The sequence below is a fragment of the Rhinatrema bivittatum genome, chromosome 19, assembly GCF_901001135.1.
Source record: "Rhinatrema bivittatum chromosome 19, aRhiBiv1.1, whole genome shotgun sequence".
Lineage (NCBI taxonomy): Eukaryota > Metazoa > Chordata > Amphibia > Gymnophiona > Rhinatrematidae > Rhinatrema > Rhinatrema bivittatum.
This window is the reverse complement of record NC_042633.1, coordinates 28,853,173-28,874,731: the sequence shown is the minus strand read 5'-3', so window position 1 is coordinate 28,874,731 and position 21,559 is coordinate 28,853,173. Positions and strand designations below refer to the sequence as shown.

General features: G+C 50.2%; 1 protein-coding gene across 2 annotated transcripts; it reads left to right on the top strand.

Annotated features, from left to right (window-relative positions):
• The first annotated feature begins 7,726 nt into the window (after nt 1-7,726).
• LOC115080130 (CCN family member 1-like) lies at nt 7,727-21,559 on the top strand. Of its 2 annotated transcripts, none has more exons than XM_029584174.1 (8): nt 7,727-8,066; nt 8,927-9,140; nt 11,396-11,572; nt 14,906-15,115; nt 16,164-16,343; nt 16,676-16,873; nt 18,468-18,658; nt 19,789-21,559. In XM_029584174.1, exons 1-8 carry the CDS (start codon nt 8,010-8,012, stop codon nt 20,098-20,100), a joined length of 1,539 nt encoding a protein of 512 aa, XP_029440034.1. In that variant the 5' UTR covers nt 7,727-8,009; the 3' UTR covers nt 20,101-21,559. The 2 variants fall into 2 exon arrangements, with proteins under 2 accessions (XP_029440034.1, XP_029440033.1); XM_029584173.1 differs by having other exon boundaries at nt 11,393-11,572.

The window sequence follows — 21,559 nt, the reverse complement described above, 5'->3', positions numbered from 1 at the left end:
GGGGGGGGCGCAGCGCAAACCTTGTCTGCAGCAATGGGCGCGCACATCAGAAGCAGCCGAGGCTTCCCTTGTTCACTTCATTGTGCAAGTCCCAGGCATTAAAAATGGCTTATGGGAGGAGCCCTCACCCTTTAACCCTCTCTGAGCTTTCGGCTCTGAAAACATCACTGAAGGCTCTTGTGTCAGGAGCCTGGCAACATGCAGAGGGCGGGGGGGGGGGGGGGGGGGGTGTTTAAAAGTACAGGAGGAGGGTGCAACAGAGAAGGCAGGGACTGAAAATACTGGAGGAGACTCCAGCCAAATACAAAGAGCGATGGGGCTGACCCTAGGGGTCCCGGTACCAATCGGCCTGGGCATTATCATCATCGGTATTTTTTTTGTTTTTTTATCAGAAAGCTTTGGGGATAAGTGCACGGAGCGGCCTTAGGAGAAACATGGGGGTAACCTGCACGGTGCGGCAGATACCACCATAAGAAGCCCACTGGGCAGACTGGACCAACTGGTCCTTTGCTGCCATCATGTCTATGCTACTGTTTTCCCCTACGCCTGGCAGGAAGAGAGAGCGCTGCTTCTTACCTGCGGCAGACTCCTCCTCTGCTGAGCCCTGAGCTGGTGGGGGCCACAAAGTGATGGGGGCCACAGGTAGAGCAGAGCTGCAGTCCTGCTGGGAGATGCAGTCGGTGGTGCTCTGGGTTAGCAACATACTGGCCCCGTGTCAAAGGACAGACTTGCTTGCTGCAGCTGCAAATTGCTGAGGCCTCGAAAATGCAGGGCTTGGGCTGGTCATCCTGCTTGCCCTCCTCTCCCCTCTCCCCCTCCCCACCCTCCCACAGGACAGCCCTGACTGTAGGAAACTTTAAACAAAACGCAGAGCGCATAGGGGCTGAAAATACCAGGGGAGACTCTGGCAAAATGGAGGCCTAATATACCGAAGGAGACCTCAGCAAAATGCTGAGAGCATGGGTGTAACCCCCACCTTAGGACACGTCCCCATTTCATGAGGGTCCATCACCCGAATTTAGATGCCACAGGGCCCAGTTGTTGCAAAAGGGGGAACGGATCCACAAATCGAGGTGCAAACTTCAGAGATGGCATCTTCAATTCTAGATTTTTAGTGCTGAGCCAAACTTAAGCTTCCTGGGCGGTTGAGGTGCGGAGCGGCATTTCTTGTCAGCATAGTTTTTAAAAGGCTCAGCCACTTGCTCTAGAAGACTTCTGCTACAGTTCCTGTCCCATCAGATTAGCTGCTGAGCGAGAGTCGGAGACCGGAACAGGTCTGAGCGTACGGGGATGGCGTCCGACATTAACGTAGAATGGTGATGACCCTGTGGAACTGTTCACATGGTTATTATGTGAGAATAGGAGGAGACAAAATCCTAAATCCGTGACTGTGCACGCCCCTAGAAATGTTTTCTGATGTTGCTCCTGAGTCTGCCCCCTGGAGCCACATACCTTGACCTTGATTTATATTCCACTTTTCAGCGCTTCAAAGTGGTTTACATTCAGGTACTGTGGGTATTTCCGTGTCCCCAGAGGGCTTACAATCTAAGTTTGTACTTGAGGCAATGGAGGGTAAAGTGACTTGCCCAAGGTCACAAGGAGCGGTGGCAGGATTTGAACCCTGGTTCCCAGCTCGCTGCTCTGGGCTCTACTCTTTCCTCTGAAAACGGGTTGTTTCATGTGCATTATTTATACCTCGGAGGTGCTGGGATCTCTCTCCCTTGTCCTCCAGGCTGTACAGATTTCCTTTCTCAGGACCTTGTTCCATTTTAGTAGCATTTCTCTGGACTCTCTCCAGCCTATGTAGACTCGTTCGGAGGTCGGATCTCTCGCCACTAACCTGTACAGAGACATCCTCACCTTCTGGGGTCTGCTGGTTATGCCTCTCCTCTGTGCACCCCAGCCCCAGAGCTTTCCAAACTTTTCATGTTGGTGACACACTTTTTAGACAAACATAATTTCGGGACACAGTAATTCAGTCTACTAGTAAACCAGAGGTTAAAGGTTAAACGAACGAAACATATTTCAACAATTTATGTATGTTTCCTTAAATATATACATAAATAGGTTGTGTCGTGAAACATGTTATCTCATGAAAACCTTAAATTTATATTAAAAATATATATTCCAAGATTCATGTTATTGTTATAATTTATGAGAAACAATAATAAAACAAATTGTCTGTCCCCCACACACTCATCTCTCTCCTCCCCCCAGCACATGTCTGGCCCCCACACACTCATATCTCTCCCCCTCAAGCACATGTCTGTCCCCCCAGCATGTTTGCCCCCCACTCACTCATATCTCTCCCCCCAGCACATGTCTGTCCCCCAGCACGTTTGCCCCCCACTCACTCATCTCTCTCCCCCCAGCACATGTCTGGCCCCCACACTCATGTACCTCGTCTTTTTGATTGTTGCCAGTTAAGTGCTTCACTCCCTTCCATGATCACCAGACACTGCTGCTTGCAGTCAGTACTCCTCATGGCCAGGCCTCATCGGCAGCAGCAGCCAATGCAAGGATGGCTGGGCTCGTTCCACCCACCAAGCCCCCCCAAAAAACGCGATTGACAGCAAAAATCACCCAATAATAAGCAACCCATAAACTGAAAAAAAAAAAGTGAATCTCTAGAAAAAAAAAAGCCCAAACTCTCATCAGAGTTGACCGGGCTTGCGCGACACCTGCACACTGCAGGCGACACACTAACGTATCCCCACACACAGTTTGGAAAGCTCTGCTCTAGGCTAACCGGCAACCTGGGTGAAAATCTGAAAGTGGCACCCCCTAGTGAAAAATACCAGCTTCACTCATGCCTCCACCCGTCCATCTCTTATTGTCCATCTCTGCCCCCTTTCCCTCCCCCAGCAACACCGTCAAGAGCTGTCCTCTCCTTGTCCTTCACCTTCTGGCCCAGCCCCACTGACAGACGAGCAGCACTGGGGACCCCACCACGTCTGAATGCCTCTTCCTGCTGCCAGCATCTCTCTCTCTCTCCTGCATAGCTGTGGAAGGCATTCAGACGCGCTGGGCCCCTACCGCAGCTCTCTTGTTGGCGGGGATGGCACCAGTAGCAGGAGTTTGGCCCCAGGGGTTGCGGGGGGGAACGGGCGGTGCTTGGCAGCGTCTCTTCTTTCCCACTCCAGGGCGGAGAGGGTGGCCAGCAGCCACCCGGGGCCTAGCAGGACTGCAGCTCGTCTTTGGCCCAGCGGTCAGATTGGGAAGGGGTGCTGGTACCCCCCCCCCCTAGTGCATGGAGCCCGGTGCAGCCACACGGGTCACACACCTCAGAAGCCGGCCCTTGACCCTGGTCTTCGCCTTGTTATCACCCTGTTTCACTGCCTTGAGATCATCAGGCACGATCACACCAAAGTCTCCCTTCTGGTGGGTGCTCATCGGTCTCCCACCCCCCAGTCATGTAGTGCTCTGCTGGGGCTTTGAACCCCAAAATGCATGGAATTTTAAAAGGCAAGCCCTCAACCACTCTAGCTTTCTTAGATCACTTCCACTCCTTCAGGGGCATCCATTCTGCGGCAAATCTTTCCCCCCCTAACCGGCCCAGAGCTGCTCTGCCACCTTGTGGTCCCCCCATGAAGTGACATTCCAGGGTGAAATAGTTGAATGCCCCTGCGTGTTGGCCTTTACTTCTGCGTGGTCCAGGGCGACATCACATCCTGTGCGTGTCTCTGAGGGAGACGTGTCCCCTTGTACCCACGCGGCTGAGGAGCCGCGTGGGTACGAGCCGTGTGGGTACGAGCAGTGAGGGGGTAAAGCCTGTCCCAGGCTTTACCCCCTCACTCCCTCACTGCTAAGAATGCACGTTGGGAAAAAAAAAAAAAAAGCAAGCAGCAGGCGCTGGCTGGAGTCCACGCTGGAAAGTGACAGGGACCGGTGCAGTGGGCGGCAGCAGCCAAAGAAGCCAAGCAGGTGTTAAGGTAGTCGATGACAAGCCCGACCCTAGGATCGTGCCTCTGTACAGAGCTGTGACGGAACCGCCCCCCGGGGGTACTGCGCACCCTTCAGAAAGGATGTGGTGGCGCTCGGGAAGGTGCGGAGAAGGACATCCCCTCATACCAAGGAAGGCCCAAAACACTTGCAGGCCGATGCAATGCGTGGAAAACGGGCGCCCGGCCATCTCTCCTGGATGCCTGCGTTGATACTGAAATGAGGCGGGTCACGCTAAAAAGGAGGCGCTAGGGAAAATTGGGCGCCCGGCAGGGAAACGGAGGCTCGGTTTTCTCCCGCCACCGGCACAATATACACGCACACGATACACGGCCTGGAAATGTTCTTTTTCAAGATTTATTTTATTTTATTTTTTTACCAGGATCTGCGTTCGGTGGCTTTTCCTACCAGGATCCTGAGGAATCACAGAAAGCAGGATTTTTAAATATGTTTTGCCAATGAGCCCTTGGGTGCGGTGTACCCTTGTGCCAGCCCTGGGCTGGCGTAAAATTTGCCGCGTTGCAATGGGCGTATTGGCCGTGCGGGGAATTTTTGGAATCACGGGGATTAGCTGATAGCCGCACCTACATGTACTTTACATGGGATGAGCACTGTTAGCTTCGCGGTGGTTTGCGCGCGCCAATCGCCATATTGCATCGGGGCTGATGGACACTCGCGCCAATCGCATATAAAGCCGTGCGCTCGGCTGAGCGCACTATGTTACATCGGCAGGTTGGAGCTTTTCAGCTTGGAGAAAAGGAAGACTGAGACATGATAGAGGCCTCGAAAATCATGACTGGAAAAGAAGAGACCACAAGCGGATCGGTGTTTACACTGTCCAAAAGTACTGGGATACGGGGCATTCAGTGAAACGGCGTGCTAGCGCTTTCAAGACAAACGTAAAATAAAAAACCCCTAAGTATTTCTTTAGTCAACGGGCAGCTGAACTCTGGAATTTGCCACCGCCAAATGTAGTCACAGCAAACAGCATAGCTGGGGTCAAGAGGGATCTGGATGCATTCCTGCAAGATAAGGACACACATATTAGAGATTGGGTGGAGGCCAAGTGGCTTCACACTGTTAAAGATCTACAGAAAGCACTTAGATGAGACCTGTTCTTCATCTGGTGGAGACAGGATGCTGGGCTAGATGGACCGTACGTCTGATCGAGCTTGGCCATTCCTATCTTCATATGTCCTTATCCTCTGTGCCCAGCCCAGGCTTTACCCCTCACACCTCCACCACTGAGGATCCTCTGTGCCCTTCCCAGGCTTTACCCCTCACTCCCCCACACCTGAGGATCCTCTGTGCCTATCCCAGGCTTTACCCCTCACTCCCCCACAGCTAAGGATCTTCTGTGCCCTTCCCAGACTTTACCCCTCACTCCCCCACCGCTGAGGATCCTCTGTGCCCATCCCAGGCTTTACCCCCCACAGCTAAGGATCCTCTGTGCTTATCCCAGGCTTTACCTCTCACTGCCCACAACTAAGGATCCTCTGTGCTTATCCCAGGCTTTACCCCTCACTCCCCCACAGCTAAGTATCCTCTGTGCTTATCCCAGGCTTTACCCCTCACAGCTAAGGATCCTCTGTGCTTATCCCAGGCTTTACCCCTCACTCCCCCACAGCTAAGGATCCTCTGTGCTTATCCCAGGCTTTACCTCTCACTGCCCACAACTAAGGATCCTCTGTGCTTATCCCAGGCTTTACCCCTCACTCCCCCACAGCTAAGGATCCTCTGTGCTTATCCCAGGCTTTACCTCTCACTCCCCCACAGCTAAGGATCCTCTGTGCTTATCCCAGGCTTTACCTCTCACTCCCCCACAGCTAAAGATCCTCTGGGCTTATCCCAGGCTTTACCCCTCACTCCCCCACAGCTAAAGATCCTCTGTGCTTATCCCAGGCTTTACCCCTCACTCCCCCACAGCTAAGGATCCTCTGTGCTTATCCCAGGCTTTACCCCTCACTCCCCCACAGCTAAGGATCCTCTGTGCTTATCCCAGGCTTTACCCCTCACTCCCCCACAGCTAAAGATCCTCTGTGCTTATCCCAGGCTTTACCCCTCACTCCCCCACAGCTAAGGATCCTCTGTGCTTATCCCAGGCTTTACCCCTCAGTCCCCCACAGCTAAGGATCCTCTGTGCTTATCCCAGGCTTTACCCCTCACTCCCCCACAGCTAAGGATCCTCTGTGCTTATCCAAGGCTTTATCCCTCACTTCCCCACAGCTAAGGATCCTCTGTGCTTATCCCAGGCTTTACCCCTCACTCCCCCACACCTGAGGATCCTCTGTGCTTATCCCAGGCTTTACCCCTCACTCCCCCACAGCTAAAGATCCTCTGTGCTTATCTCAGGCTTTACCTCTCACTCCCTCACAGCTAAGGATCCTCTGTGCTTATCCAAGGCTTTATCCCTCACTCCCCCACAGCTAAGGATCCTCTGTGCTTATCCCAGGCTTTACCCCTCACTCCCCCACACTTGAGGATCCTCTGTGCTTATCCCAGGCTTTACCCCTCACTCCCCCACAGCTAAGGATCCTCTGTGCTTATCCCAGGCTTTACCCCTCACTCCCTCACAGCTAAGGATCCTCTGTGCTTATCCCAGGCTTTACCCCTCACTCCCCCACCACTGAGGATCCTCTGTGCCTATCCCAGGCTTTACCCCTCACTCCTCCACCTCTGAGGATCCTCTGTGCCCAGTCCAGGGTTTACCCCTCACTCCCCCACAGCTAAGGATCCTCTGTGCCCAGCCCAGGCTTTACCCTCACTCCCCCACCCCTGAGGATCCTCTGTGCTTATCCCAGGCTTTACCCCTCGTTCACACGGTACTGAGAATCTTTTTTTGCCTATGCCAGGTTTTCTTGAATTTTGTCATTTTTGATCCAAGTATTCCCCACCCTTTCAGTGAAGAATGATTTGCTCTTACTCTTAAGTCTACCCATTTTGAGACTCCCATAAGGATCCCTTGTTCTAGAAAGTGACTGGTTCCAAGGTGACAGATAATCGGAGGCACAGCCAGGAATCAGTAGTGAGACGTGGGCATTAGGTTCACATCAGAACACAGCATGAGACTTTGAATCCATGTCCACTCTGCAGTAACTGATTAGCATGGGCAGTAGAAGTACAAGCTCCCCCCCCAAACAGATATAGCACAGGCCACAGTAATCCAAGCTTCGCCCCCTCTCTCTCACGAGCACAGGCCGCAGCAAGACAGGCCTCGCACAAACTCGCAGTCGTATTGTTCCAACCCTTTGGCTGGGGCCTGCTGGATTTTCTTCCATGTTTATCGGGACTGCCCTGAGCTGTGACCTTCTGGATGTTTCTAACAGGCTTCAGGCTCGGGAAGTGAGTGTTCATTTCTCAGGGAAGGATGAGATGGCACAGGCTGTGAGATAACCCTGGCTAATGCCCACAGGAGCGGTTCACATTCCAGATAAGAAAGGAGTGGGAACTCCCCCCCTAGTTGGGTTATTGTTGTAAAAATGATGCTGGCTTGCCCTCCCGCCGCCCTTACTGTACCTGTTCGGTGGGGAGGGCAGTGCCTGGGTTTGCCTGCCTGACTGAGGCTTGCACTGAATTCTGCTTCCTTTGGAAGGGGTACAGATCCCTTAAAATGCCTTCTTTTGTAAGAAGGGGATGGATTCCATGTCCCACCATCACTTCATGTTATCTCCTGTAACAGGGAGCATTGTGGTCGGATGTCACAGTGAGGCCGCCTCCGGCCTGGGGCTGTATTTTTAGTGAAAGGAGACTGAGGGTGGAGGCGAGGAAGGTTTATAAAGAGGCAGCAGCCTGAGCCACAGGGAGACGCCGGCCCTTCAGCTACTCTGCACCCACTTCCAGGGCCTGGACGGGAAGCAGGAGGAAGGGCGAGGGCTATTGCGGGAGTGGGGAAAGTTTCTGTGCCGCAGAGGGAGAGGTAGACAGGTGAGAGAGTGACAGAGGCACAGAAGGGGAAAAAAAAAGTGAATTACAGAAAGACAGGGAAAAGAGTATCGGGAGGTGAGAGAATAAAGGAAGGAGGGAGGGAGGGACGCAGTGTGTGGAGTGAGCGAATCGCCGGCACCAGCATGCATCTGGCCCTGAAGTTCGTGATCATTGCTGCATGGATCCAAATCCCCAGCAAGGTATGCACCTTCCAAGCCCTAAGGCCCAAGTCTGGCTCTGATCTCAGGGCGCTCTGCGGGGCCCCAAGTCTAGGGTTGCCAACTGGCTCCAGATTTTTCAGGACAGGCTGATCCAGTCCTGGTTATACCCCAGCTAAACTAAAATTCAGCATTAACCGGGTTATGTTGATTTTTAGTTTAGATTGGTCTTTTGTCTTGGTTCTCCTCAAAGGGATCCAAGGTTTATATGTATTGCTCTGGCACCACCACCAGGGGGCATCAGACTGTGGCCGATCTAAAATAGGCCTGGTTATACCCCACTGCATGCAGGGACTTCTAGTCTCGCTTTTCTAAGGAGCAACAATAGAGAAGTCAGAACTATAAGGCCCAGCATGCAATGGGATAAATCCAGGACTGGATCAACCTTTCCTGAAAAGCTGGAGTCATTTGGCAACCCTACCCAAGTCTGGTTCTGATCTCAAAGACCCCTGAGGGGCCCTATAATGTTGCTTTTAGGGGGCCATTAGTACAAGAACCACAGATGGGGGTTTGCTGAGTGCGTTGTGGGAATGTACTCGGTGGATTTGCATTAGCAAATTGTCCTGTATGTTTGTCTTGATTAGATTGTAAGCTCTACTGAGTAGGGACTGCCTCATGTGGTTTTTTTTGTACAGCACCACGTTGCTCGAGTAGCGCTATAGAAATAAGTAGTAGTATTTATGCTTCTGTCCTTCTCCCCAGCGATGTACATTTAGCCTGAACTATTAAACTAATCTGAGCTATGACTGAGTTGCTAATATCTTGCTTCCAGGGCATGGCTCACGTAACTCTGCCTTTTCTCTCCCCCTCGCCCCTCTCTGATTTCTCGCTCTCCTCTGCAGGTCCGGGCGACATGCCCCCTGGGTTGCTCCTGCCCCCCCAGCCTGCCCTGCCCCCCTGGGGTGCCGTCCTTGCCAGATGGCTGTGGCTGTGGCTGCCGGGTGTGTGCCGCCCAGCTGGGCGAGAACTGCAGTGAGCTGTCCCCCTGCGACTCCAGCAGGGGACTGTTCTGTGATCTTGGCAACAACCTTGAGAGTCCAAAAGGCATCTGCAGGGGTAAGATACTGAAATCTTCTGCAGGGGAAGTGATTACCCCCCCCCCGTGGCTCTTCCTTTCTGTTACCACTCACCCACAAGATAATGCTGCGCGGAAGGCCCCGTCTTCCTGTTATTAATTGGACTTAAACATGTACAACAGGATCTTACATTCCTATGTTGTTTTAGAACAGTGACAAGGGACAAATGACGTTGTGTTCCCCTGCTTCTGGATGTCTCTCAAACTGTTTCTGTCTGTGATTATTACCAACTTAAGTTTCTTGATCCTTTCATGCTATAACTCTGGGGGCGGCCATCTTGGGAGGAGAGAGGCATAAATGACATTACCGACACGCCAGTTTCTGATTGGCTCCTGTACCCCTGTGTGTGAGATGGCATTTTCAGCTCTTCCCGGGACATCATGGCTGTTGCTTTCTAGAAGCATCATGTCAATGATATGGTTGAGCAAACTCTGAGTGAGCATTAAGTATGGGCCTTGTTTATTTAGTATGCATTACAATGAAAATATAGTTAAAATAATATGTAAACATTAAATTAGTAGAGCTATATCATTCATTGTATTTCTCTGCCCAGTAGATTAGACCTCACTGACATTGCATCTATCTCCAGCCAATCTGACAGCATAAAAGCACTGAGAGTTTCTATTTAAAGTGGAGGAGTGACTTAGTTGTTAGAGCAGCAGACTGAGAGCCAGGATTCAAATCCTGCTGCTTCACCCTCTGTTGTCTCCTGTATCAATGCAGAGTCCTATTTACTGAGCATTTTCCCCCTAGATTCAAAATGGGAGAAGACCTTTATTCAATAACCGCCTTAGATTGTAAACACGCTGGGGACAGGGAAACGCCTACAGCACTTGAATGTAACTCACTCTGCGCTACCAAGGAAGAGACATTATCGCAATAGCGTTCAGTTGAAAACCCAAAGCAGTGACGTTGAGAGTTGATGTGACTTTTTTGTACAGAAGATGTGGGTTTGTGCACACTGTGATCCAAAGTTGATTCCTGAGTTGCCTGTTTGCAGCTGTTCTAGATGGAGACTCACTGTCCCAGTGCCTTTACTGTGTCATCCACTGACCTGAAAGTAGCTATGACCTCAGTCATGCTGATTGGTCAGAGACGGGCTCTGAGCTCATCGCATTCCAATTCCAGAGCAGGAGCTTTACGGTTCCGGAGGGGAAGAAAGACATTCTTGCCAGGCTTCCTTTGAGTTGTTAAAAGGCTTGCCTATGTTATCAGAGCAACCATTAATTTAAAATAAACGTTCAGAAAGTCTCACATAAAAAAAGAGAAACTTATTTAATTTTTATTATGCATTTCACAAATACTGACAGCAATTACAGCATGTCAAAGAAAGGGTACAAATAATATTACAAAGTAATTCAACAACCTGAACTGCTCTTGATTAATTTAAGGCAAAAGATAAAATTTCCTTACAATAATTTTCCAAAAGAGTGCAGTCTGGAATCTAAGTAAGCCCCTGTTATAAAGAAAAAAAGGGGGAGATCCAACAATGTTATACATGAGCAAAAATAAAGCATTTATATTCAACATCAAGCAGTCATGCTGTGCTTACTATAAATTCCCTTAACAGATCTCAGCAAGGTCTATAAGTTCCTTTTAATGTTTGCTCTGATGAAGGCTTGCTTATGGCAGCAAAAATCAAATAATCCTATAAAGATAGGACTGGAAGAGACTTCTGGAGGTTAAGGTTATCTAGAATCAGAGAGAGATAGGGCAGAGAGCGACTTAAAGAAGTCTTCTAGAACCATTGCAAAACATGACTGGAAGTGCCCACATTTAGAATAGGGCTTCCCACAGCCAGTCCAATTTTCAGGATATCCACAGCGAACATGCATAAGATAAATCTGCATCTGTTGGAGACACTGTGTATAAAAATATATCTCATGCATGTTCGCTGTGGTTATCCTGTGGGAGCCCCAGGACAGATTGGGGAAGCCTTGCTTGAGAATTGTAGAATATAGAGTTGGAAGGAACCTTAAGAGGTAATCTAGAGTTACAGAAGAAACGAGTAAGATGGGACCTCACGAGGTCTAGATTCATAGGATAGGGCTGGAGGAGACCAGAAGAAGTCATCTACAATGGTATAAGAATAGAGATGGATGGGGAACTTCATGAGGTCATTCAGAATCGGGGCTGGAAAGAGCCTATCGGTCATCCCTAGGTCACACTGGAGCTAGCGTACACACAAAGATGTGATACTTGAGCCCATCTCTCTTTCTCTCCCCTGGGCAGCAGCTGAGGAGGGGCGGTCTTGCTTCATCAGTGGCACAGTGTACAGGCACCAGGAAAGGTTCCAGCTTGGGTGCGAGGCTGCCTGCCACTGTGAGGATGGCTCCGTGGCCTGCATGCCCCTCTGCCCCCTGGTGAAGCCGCTGAAACTGCCCGGCTGCAAGGACATGCAGTTAGTGAAAGGTAAGGAGGAGGTGAAGTGTGGGACAGAATCTCTGGCATCACATAGAAGCATCCCCCAAAAAACTGTGCAGAAAATGCTATTAAAGGATTGTTTATTTGATCCCCTGAAAGACTTTCAGATGCTTTATTACCAAACTGCCACACATAACACAGCATTTGCCTCACATTTATGTAAATCATAACATAAGAAATTGCCATGCTGGGTCAGACCAAGGGTCCATCAAACCCAGTATCCTGTTTCCAACAGTGGCCAATCCAAGTCACAAGTACCTGGCAGGATCCCAAAAGCTCCATTGATTCCATGCTGCTTATCCCAGGGATGAGCAGTGGATTTCCCGAAGTCCACCTTAATGGTTTATGGATTTTTCCTTCAGGAACTTATCCAAACCTTTTTTAAACACAGATACAGCAATAGCTTTCACCATATCCTCTGGCAAAGAATTCCAGAGCTTAATTATGCTGTGACGCGTTGCACCGTCTGCAAGCATCTGTTCCTGGAATCAAATCCCTGGTCAAGCGTCTCTGGACACTCCACAATTCCAGATAACAGTTTATTAGCATTTATCCAGTAAGTCCTCAGGTGGGATTTGAACCCTGTTCCACCTGGCTAGAAGGCAGATGCCTTCTCTACTGAGCCACCACTCAGTTCCTGAAGTTTGGTATAAAAGGTCAGCTTTAACCAATATTTACTAACTTTTTTATACCGGCATTCGTAGGACACATGTCAGATTACAAATAACTGAGAAAGGAAAGGAAGTTACAATGAACAGGGGAGGGGTTAACTGGATGATATACAAGAGGAGAGGAGAGTCAAACAGGCAGCATTACAAAATGAACTAATATACAAAGTTAAGGGGCATGTGCACCTGAGACACTTAGCATATGAAACTTATTTACAGTAAGACAGGCAGGTGCACGTAAGAACAATTAGAATCTGATGTAGGGGGGTGGGAACCAGGTGCAAATGGTGAAAGTTTTCAGGGAGAAATTGAATAGTGGGGGGGGCATGGGATGGTAAATTGAAATCAGGGAGAAAGGAAATAGGCTAGGTTGGGATTGAGGTGGTTCAGGAGGACATTGGTTAGGATTGGGTGGAGGTGGGGTAGGCTTGTTTAAAGAGCCATGTCTTGATTCCTTTTTTGAAATGGCTCAGGGACGGTTCTAAGCGGAGTTTGACGGGTAGGGAATTCCAGAGGGTGGGGCCTGCAATGGAAAAGGCTCTATCCCTGGTGGCAGTAAGGTGCCCACTTTTAAGTGAGGGGGTTTGGAGAGTGCCAGCAAGGGAGTTTCTAGTGGGGCAATTAGCTTGACAGAATTGTGGTAAGTCTTCAAGCCAGGGTGAATTGTTGTTGTATAATGTGTTGTGGAGGATGGTGAGTGTTTTATATTGGGAGCAGAGGGTGATGGGGAGCCAATGGAGATCTTGGAGTATGGGAGTGATATGGTCAGTTTTTCTGGTGTTTGTTAAGATTCTTGCCATGGCATTTTGAAGGGGTTTAATGGTAGAGGAAGGGAGGCCTAAGAGAAGAGAGTTGCAGTAGTCAAGTTTGGTTAGTATGGTGGTTTGCATAACCATGCAGAAGTCATGGGCATAGAGAAGGGGCTTCAGTTTGAGGATTTGTAATTTGTAGAAGAATATTTGTTCAATATTCAAGGTTCCAGAGTCTGGCCCTGTTGGGCCTAACTGCCACCACCCACCATATCCTTCGGGTCAGGTATTTCTCTCCCCAAGGATACAACCACCCGCTGGCAGTTCTCGCAGCAAACATGTCTATTTTGTAAGTCCAGACCAACAAAGTCCCCTTGCTCACCTGCCTTGTGATGGGGCTGGTCATCCACCACACGGTCAGGATGTCTGGTATCAAAGCATCCTTACAGCAGCCTGGTAGTCCAACCTTCCTCCCTCAGTCCCCGGCTGGAGACTGAGACTGCTCTCCTGATGTGGCCTTTTTATCCTCCCTAGACTCCTCCTCCACATGTAGCTGGTTGGCTCTGTACAGCCCCTCCTCATTTGTCACCTCCCCTTGGACCCAGGGATTGGGCTCAGCAGCTCCACCCTCCATCTCCCACACCTGCGGCTCCTCTGCACTTACAGCCTCTGGTGGGAGGAACCAAGGGACGTCTTCAGCTGGGAGTTGCCTTATTTCCCTTCCCCCTTTCTCCTGCATCTTTAGTTCCTGGGCTTTTAGATGCCGTTTCTGTTTTGGGATATAGACCCCATCACATATGCATTGGGTAAAAAAATATTTTCTCTTATTAGTTTTAAGTGTAACTAGTACCTTCCTTGTATGTCCCTTGGTCTTCGTACTTTTTGAGAGGGTAAACAACCGATTAGCATTTCCTCGTTCCACTCCCCTCCTGATTTTGTAGACCTCTATCAGATCCGCCCTCAGCCGTCTCTTCCCCAGGGTGAACATGAACAGCCCTAACCTCTTTAGCCTTGCCTCACAGGGGAGCCTGTGGAAGGCGTGACAGGAAAACCTGGCATGGAACCAGTGAACCCACCACTGAAACAGGTGGCAGAAGAAAAGCCCGAGTTTCAAGGAGAAGCACAGGATAGTGCGGGAAAGGAGAATGGAACTCGGGTGATTGAACCTCTAATGACCAGAACTGCTATGCAAGAGAGCTTTCCAGCCGGCCCTGACGGAGGTAGTGTAGCAGGGCCTTTTGGAAGCAGCACAGACTAGCCAGAGAGAGAGGCGCAGGGTTGCCAGAGAGAAGCACTACAGAGAAACCAGAGGGGCATTTCATTGTCTGTTAGTTCATTCTGGCCAGCAATACACCCCCATGCCTATTTCATTCCCTGTTTCAGCTGGAATTTCTATCCGTAAAGATTCAACATTGCATTTTGTTTCCTGCCTAACTTTTACCGGTTGACTCATTGCCCTCTTTAACATACAGTGCCACCTCTGCAGCAATGTGCTCCATCCTATCATTGCCTGTAATAGAATTGTTACCAGTCCAGAGACTAATAAGAGATACGCTAGCCAGCCATGGTCAGTAACCACAGTACCAGTATTGTGGTCAGCCATTCCCAGTCATGGTCAATGACCCCATGGTCCTGCAGACCCCCATGTCAGGTCTTCCCCGCCCCATTCAGTAAGCAGACATCACGGTATTGTCACACTATGGTAACCCACAGTCACAGTATTGTCACAGCACAGTCAGCCAGTCCTAGCCACAGTCCCTGTACTCACACAACATGGTCAGTGACACAGTTGCACTGCTGGGCTTGTTCCAGTCCTGGCTTTCCATGACCCATTATAAAAGCCTTCTGGGTTTTGTGGACTTCCTACCAAACCCGTTCATGTGCCTTTGCCCTCTTCCCTCCAGTGCCGGGGCAGTGCTGCAGGGAATGGCAATGTGTGAAGTCCAACAGCATTGAGGACTGGCTGGTGGCTGAAGACAAGACAGACTGGCGAAGTGGCACCGGCAACAGGGAAAGAGGGAGCAGCCCCTCCTGGCACACCCGGGGGAAGGCCCAGATCAAGCGCAGGAAAATAAAGGGGCAACTACAAGGAGTTGCAAAGAAACGTGATCCAGGTAGGATCCAGGAGGGAGGACGGCGGAGCAGTGCCAGACCGATGGGGAGGGTCTCCAGATTGGAAAGAGCAGGAGGCAGAGCGTAATTGGTGGGGGAATGGTCTGGTCCAGGGGCTCCCACTACTTCTTTTCCACCTTAAGAGGCAGGGCAGCAGGGGTGCTGGGCTCTAGGCCCTCCCCTTCAGGCAGCCTGCAGGGAAGAGGAGGAGGCAGAGCAGCCAGTCCTGCTCCCTCTGCAGAGGAGAGGGAGGGCCATGGGATCCCCACCCAGGAAGTGGCCACTCAGTAAGGCTTCAGCCTTGACCATGCTGCTTGGTTTCTACCCAGGGTTTAGGACTTGACATTTCGGGCCGAGTGACGCAGAGCGGGCATCCTGCCACCTTCGCTCTGGGACCCAATGAGGTGGAATAGAGCTGGTGTGTAAAGCTGGTGGTGCCACCCCCGCAGCAACGCCACGAGAAGCATGTGCGCATTTTAGGAACGGGTTGAGGGAGGGCGAGTTCTCCCCCACTCCCTGCTCCCCAGGTCCATTTCCTTTTTGTCTACAAATTAAGCTTGGCAGGAGGTAGCACAGGGCAGGGATGAAATCCATTGGCAGAGCTGTCAGTAGGGGGGGGGGGGGGTCCCCCAAGCCTGGAATAGCAGGACAGGAGCAAGGTGCAGTGGCAAAAGTGCATGTTTTGGGGGGGAGAGGAAGGTCTCAGTACTGAGCACTGGCTTTACAGCTACTGCTCTCATCAGGTCCAGGACCAGGGTGTGGAGTTCACTTTGACGTTGTTACCATTGACACAAAAGGCCTGGGAGTGGGGTCCCTTTCTCCGATGCACCCACGTAAGGGCTTATGGTAACCTCCAGGAGCACCCTTGGGTGCTTACTCTGTCTAATAGGCAGAGGGGTCAGACTTCATCTGAGATGTTCTGCACCCCCTTAGGTGAAGTGAGAATCTAGTCCAGCCTGACCTTATGGTACAGGCCTGGGGGCTTCAGGGAGGAGTTGGGAGTCCCACCTGCCTCAGGTGATTGTGTATCTTGCTTTCCCTTCCCTGCAGAGATCAAGGGGGGCCATGCCTGCCTGGTGAATGGCAGTGAATACCAGCACGGAGAGAGGTTCCAGGTTGGATGCCAGGGCATATGTCACTGCCACGATGGGAACGTTATCTGCAGCCCCATGTGCCCACCCGTAGTTCCTGCTCCGGTGCTGGGCTGCAAGGTCTTGGAAAAGGTGGAAGGTAAGGAGGGCAGCCCCCTACCTAATTGTATCTGACTCGCGGCTTTGCTTCTCCCCAAAGCAGGCCAGGGTGTTGCCTGGCACCACTCCGTATCCCCTTCCCCAGTCCGCCATGCCTCCGTGCTGCTGACCAGCTTGATCTGAAGGGCAGGGCCCAGAGCTGCTTTTGTCATACCAAGGATAGCCCTTCCCAGCATTGCCCCATTAGTAGGAGAGGCAGTGCCCATGCTTAGAGTATTATCACCTCTTCATCCATTCATCCATTCATTTGATAAAGCCATTTACTGCTATTACTTCTCTCCTCCATCATTTTTTCTTTGCCTCTTTCACCAGTGCCAGGTCAGTGCTGCAAAGAGTGGCAGTGCACAGAGTATCACCGCCCCGAGGAGCCCCAGCCAAATGCCAGCCTCTACCAGCTCCTCCACGACGCTCCCAGCCAAGCAGTTCTGGTAAAGAGCAGGAAAGCACTGGCACAGCAAGCAAGACAGACGGCATTTGGTAAGGGCAAGGGAGCCAAGAGGAGCATTAAAGGTAAGACAGACAAGTGGGCGCCGTGGGAGAGCTCCCCTCACCCCATCTTCTTCAGGAGGGCCTGCGTCAATATGACCCCCTTCCCTTGACCAACCAACTCATGGACTGGACACAACTAGGGAGGGGGGGGGGCAGTGTGCCATGGTTCCTAGTGAACACTGACCTCAGTCACTCATCTTGTTAAGTGGCACCCACCATGAGCAGGGTTGGATGATCAATGATTCTGGTCAGTAGTACTGGCCATAGCGATGCTCAATGAGCAAGGGGAGGGGAGCCATGTTACAGGCAAGGTTCACCCCTCTTAGAATCAGGTGGTGCTGTAACAGACAGGCCGCTGCAGTACAGTGCACTTAGTATAGTGCATCCAACCCCATGGCAACTAACTCCGCCTGCAATGGGATTAGCACATCCTGACCACCCCGTAGCTAATCATGCTCATGCCATGGGCCTGGCAGCGGCCCATGCCCTTCTGACGTCCAGTACAAGGCTGGACGTTGCTACCTTTTCTAAAAGTCTCTCACCATACTACCTGAACCCTATACTTTTCCAACCACTGTTGATGCCTCACGACCTTTTCACTAACATCTAAGTTTGTTAGGAGAATGGGTGGTAGTTTCATAGATTTTATAAGGCACGCGCCATGTTACCTCCTTTAATCTAACCTAACTACCTACCCTCTATTTTTTATTTGAACAAATCTTTTAAAATTTCAAGTTTGGCACCAACATTTGACCATTACTTATAGCTTGTGCCTTATTTTTCCTTTTTACATATTTGTAAATGATCGGGGCTTTTCAGCACAGTCCCCGCTGGTAATGTTACAATGTTCAATGAACATTGTAACCATCGTGGATTTTCAAAGCGAAAGCTAAGTAAACATTTTAAAAGCTAAAACTTAAGCAATTGTTTAGGCTACACTGACCAGTTAAGGGTGTACACACGTAAAAAAAAAAAAAAAAGGAAAAATAAGGCACAAGTTATAAGTAATGGTCAAACTTTGGTGCCAAACTTGAAATTTTAAAAGATTTGTTCAAATAAAAAATGGAGGTTGGAGGGTAGTTCATGATTAAATTAAAAGAGGTAACATGGAGCGTGCCTTATAAAATCTATGAAACTACCACCCATTCTCATAAACAGATTTAGATGTTGGTAAAGAGGTCAAGTAAGGCAACAACATTGGTTGGAAAGGTGTATTGTTCAGGTAGTATTGGGAGAGATTAAGTTTAACCTGGATGTATCATCTCTATAAATATATAGTATTAACCTTTTCCACCACCCTCTAACTCGTACCAGGTCTCTTACCACTGCAGGATGGGGCTTCTAGCTCAATCGAAACCAGGGCAGGAAGCTGGTACTGTAGAGTTCTGCCCAATCACCTCCCCTTACCCAGGCCCGGCCCTATGGCAAAAGGCTCCTACTGGACAGAAATCTGGCCTAGAGGTGCTGCTGTGTAGTGAGCACCGGTCCCTCCACTGCACCAGCCGACCGGGGGAAAGACTCCAGGTTCCACCCCACAGCCAGCAGGGTGGCTTCTCGGCTACATTATGATTAAGCACACTGCTACCATGGCTGACCAACCTCTTCTCCATCCTAGCTCAGAAGAGAGCAGGTGATGTGAACGGCTGTGCAAAGGAACCCACGGAGTGGTCCCATTGTTCTAAAACCTGTGGCCAGGGGACCTCCACGCGGCTGGTCTGGCAGGACGGAAGCTGCACCCCCCTCTCTGAGAGACGCCTCTGCCTGGTGCGGCCCTGTGGTGACTTTCTACAAACGGGGAACTACACCGTGAGTGACTGCTGCTGAAGGGGAGAGAGAGAGGGGCCTGGGCCTAATGACAGCACAGCCAGGGTTGGTAGAGGGCATAAGAGATCATGGCCACCCTCACCTTTTCAAAAGAGGTTAGGCAAAAAGGCCAAGTTAAAAAATAAAAATGGCATTCAAAAACTATAAAGGATCTATAAGAGAGCAGGGGCCTGAATAGCTGGTAGAAAGCAGAAAAGTCAAAACCAGAAGACAGCAGAGAGTAAAGCAAGGGGACAAGACTTTGTTTACAATGTAGGGCAGTATAGAGAGGTAGGACTTTTGAGTCCTCTTGCTCGTGATTACAGCCATGGTAAATACTCTAAACATGACAGCCAAGGGCTGGTAAGACATTGCTTGATAACGGGGCAGAGGGCACGTGTACGGAACTAGCCTAACAGCAGACAAAGCTTCAGGCGCAGAGGGCATACATAGAGAGCAAATGACGTTCTGGTAGAGCGTGTGGACAGGACAAGGCCAGATGTGGTCCCTCACTGCAGCGTGGATTTCCACGAAGCTGCACTACACTGGTTGCTGCCACCCTCTGCTGATGGAGCAGGATGAAATGGAAGTTTGCCTTTTTTGCAGAATACATCTTTAATCTGCACCAGTGTCGACACCCTGCCCAAAATAGACAAAATAAGTGGCTGATTGCAAAAAAAAAATAAAAAAAAATCTTAACAGCCAAGCACTTAAAGTACAGTACCATCCATTTGAGATGAGGAAAGTCAAGGCTGCAGTACACAGCTGGAAGTCAAACAGATGTGCACTGACCAGGAGTGAGACCTCAGGGCAATCATCTTTTGAGGAGCTCAAGGTTATGAAATGGTGGGATAAGGCATGGACCAGGAGACAGAGGGATAGCATAGTACATAGGGAGGCATATCAGCTCCATAGAGGGTATGGGCAAGTTATCACTGAGAAGATTTCAAGAGGAGCTGGAGGCAAGCCAGAGAAAGGCTGCTAAGATGGTGCAGGGGCTATAGCTAAACCCCTCTAAAAATATTCAAATAAAACAAATAGCCTAGATATCCGGGTATATATAACCTTAGCTCAGGCCAGGGTCTGGTAACAGGCAGGCTGTTTGTAACCAGAGCTCTGCTGCCTCCCTCCAGATCAGGAAGAAGGGACCCAAATGTACCAGACTCCTGCAGGCTGATCAGCCCCGCTTCTGGCTGTTTAAAGACTGCAGGAGCAAGCGGGCCCTGCTGCCCAACTTCTGCGGCTCCTGCACGGACGGCCGCCGCTGTCTTCCCTCCAAGACCCGGACCCTGCCCCTGCGGTTTTACTGCGACCGGGGGGCCTCACTCACCCGCAACGTGATGTGGATCCAGAACTGCAGCTGTGAGGGGAAGAGAAAGGAGGCAGTGGAAAGAGGGCCAGAGGAGCCCCGAGATCAAGAGAACGGCCTGCAAGAGAGCATGTAAAGTTGGGAGAAGCTTATGCATGAAACTACGGAACAGGAGGAGATGTAGACACCTAGCGACATAGGCCGCAGCCACTACAAGCACATGACACAGATGCTAAACACATGAAATACGAGGATGGCACCTGCATTCCAAAATGCTTTTATAGAGCCATGCAAGGTACACACAAATATACAGGCCTTGTAATTACACACAAACCACAATCAACCCCGGTATTCACGTCATCACCACAGCTGCAGGTAGACCTCCCAAAATGTAGGAACAGGGAAAGGTTACCTTCAAATACTGTCTACACATTGGTATATTAAAAAGTGTATAGTGGTACTGCTAAACACTATACACGCATGCACCTACTCACACATGCTCCTTTCTTCATGCACATATACCTGAAGGCTATTCTATAGGGTATATACAACCTTGCTTGTATCAAATCAATATTAGTTTTGAAAAGTAGTCGAGAGGGGAACTAGCAGTCCTTTTAAAAATTGAGACGTGCACAGCTCTTGTCGCACAGTTACCTGCACTTTCATCGTGTGCGAGTGCATCTTTGTGCACAGCGTTCCTACTTCACCTCCGTTCAGGGAACAGCTGTGTCTGGGGCTCTGCTCTGAGAGAAGCCACTCAGCAGCCAAAGTTGCTGAACTTATTTCAAAATGGAGCTAGGGGGAAGCAGGAGCTGCGGGGGAACTGCCCGTTATGACCCCGCTAATGCAGCCCTTCAGGAAACATTATGGAGAGCCAGCAAGGCCCACAAGTCTCCCAAGCAGTGACCCCCACCCCAAACCCTGTCTGTCTAATACCCAGACAGGCTCTGGCCCTCTCACTACCTGCCCCAGCGATTCACTCTGATCGTGCTGTCCCCCCCCCTAAAAATCAAACTCACCCACAGGCACCCTGTCCCCTCTAAAGTGTAATCACACTCAGTCCTTATTTAAGCAGAGGTACACAACACCCAAAAAATTAGTATTGCCCACTGTACATTGACAGCTATTCCTGGCAGGAGAAGGGGAGTCTGGTATTAATGAAAAAAAATAACACATTCATGTTAGATCTTGTCTAGAGGATGTTAAAGAGGCTGCAAGTTCCTGTGTATCAGACACAAGCAGGGGCTTAAGAGACATCCAGAAGTGGGACACTGATGGTCCCAGCACAGAGGTGACAAATAGGTCCCACTGGAATGTCTTAAAGCAGTCGGAACTACAACGCCAGCAGCAGGGAGGGCAATGGAAGTTGTGTAAACCAGGACTGAAGTCAGCTAGGGCGCCTGGGATATTGCTGTCTGTCCCTACAGAAGCCTTAGCTGGCACCATTTCTCTCCCCCTCCAATATTCAGCAGGCAAAGAAGTTGTTTCTACCTGTAGCATACTCCAGGCTGTAAGAGACCCTCATTATCCCTGCAACTCATCATGGGCAGATACACCCGTGCAGTCAAATAAATATCATGATTGCTGCAAGGAAA

Bases quoted from the DNA above. Each gene is read 5' to 3' on its own strand.
- LOC115080130 (XM_029584173.1), top strand. From the start codon at position 8,010: ATGCATCTGGCCCTGAAGTTCGTGATCATTGCTGCATGGATCCAAATC. The intron at 8,067-8,926 runs GTATGCACCTTC...TCTCCTCTGCAG, and splicing joins GGATCCAAATCCCCAGCAAG to GTCCGGGCGACATGCCCCCT. The intron at 18,659-19,788 runs GTGAGTGACTGC...GCCTCCCTCCAG, and splicing joins TACAAACGGGGAACTACACC to ATCAGGAAGAAGGGACCCAA.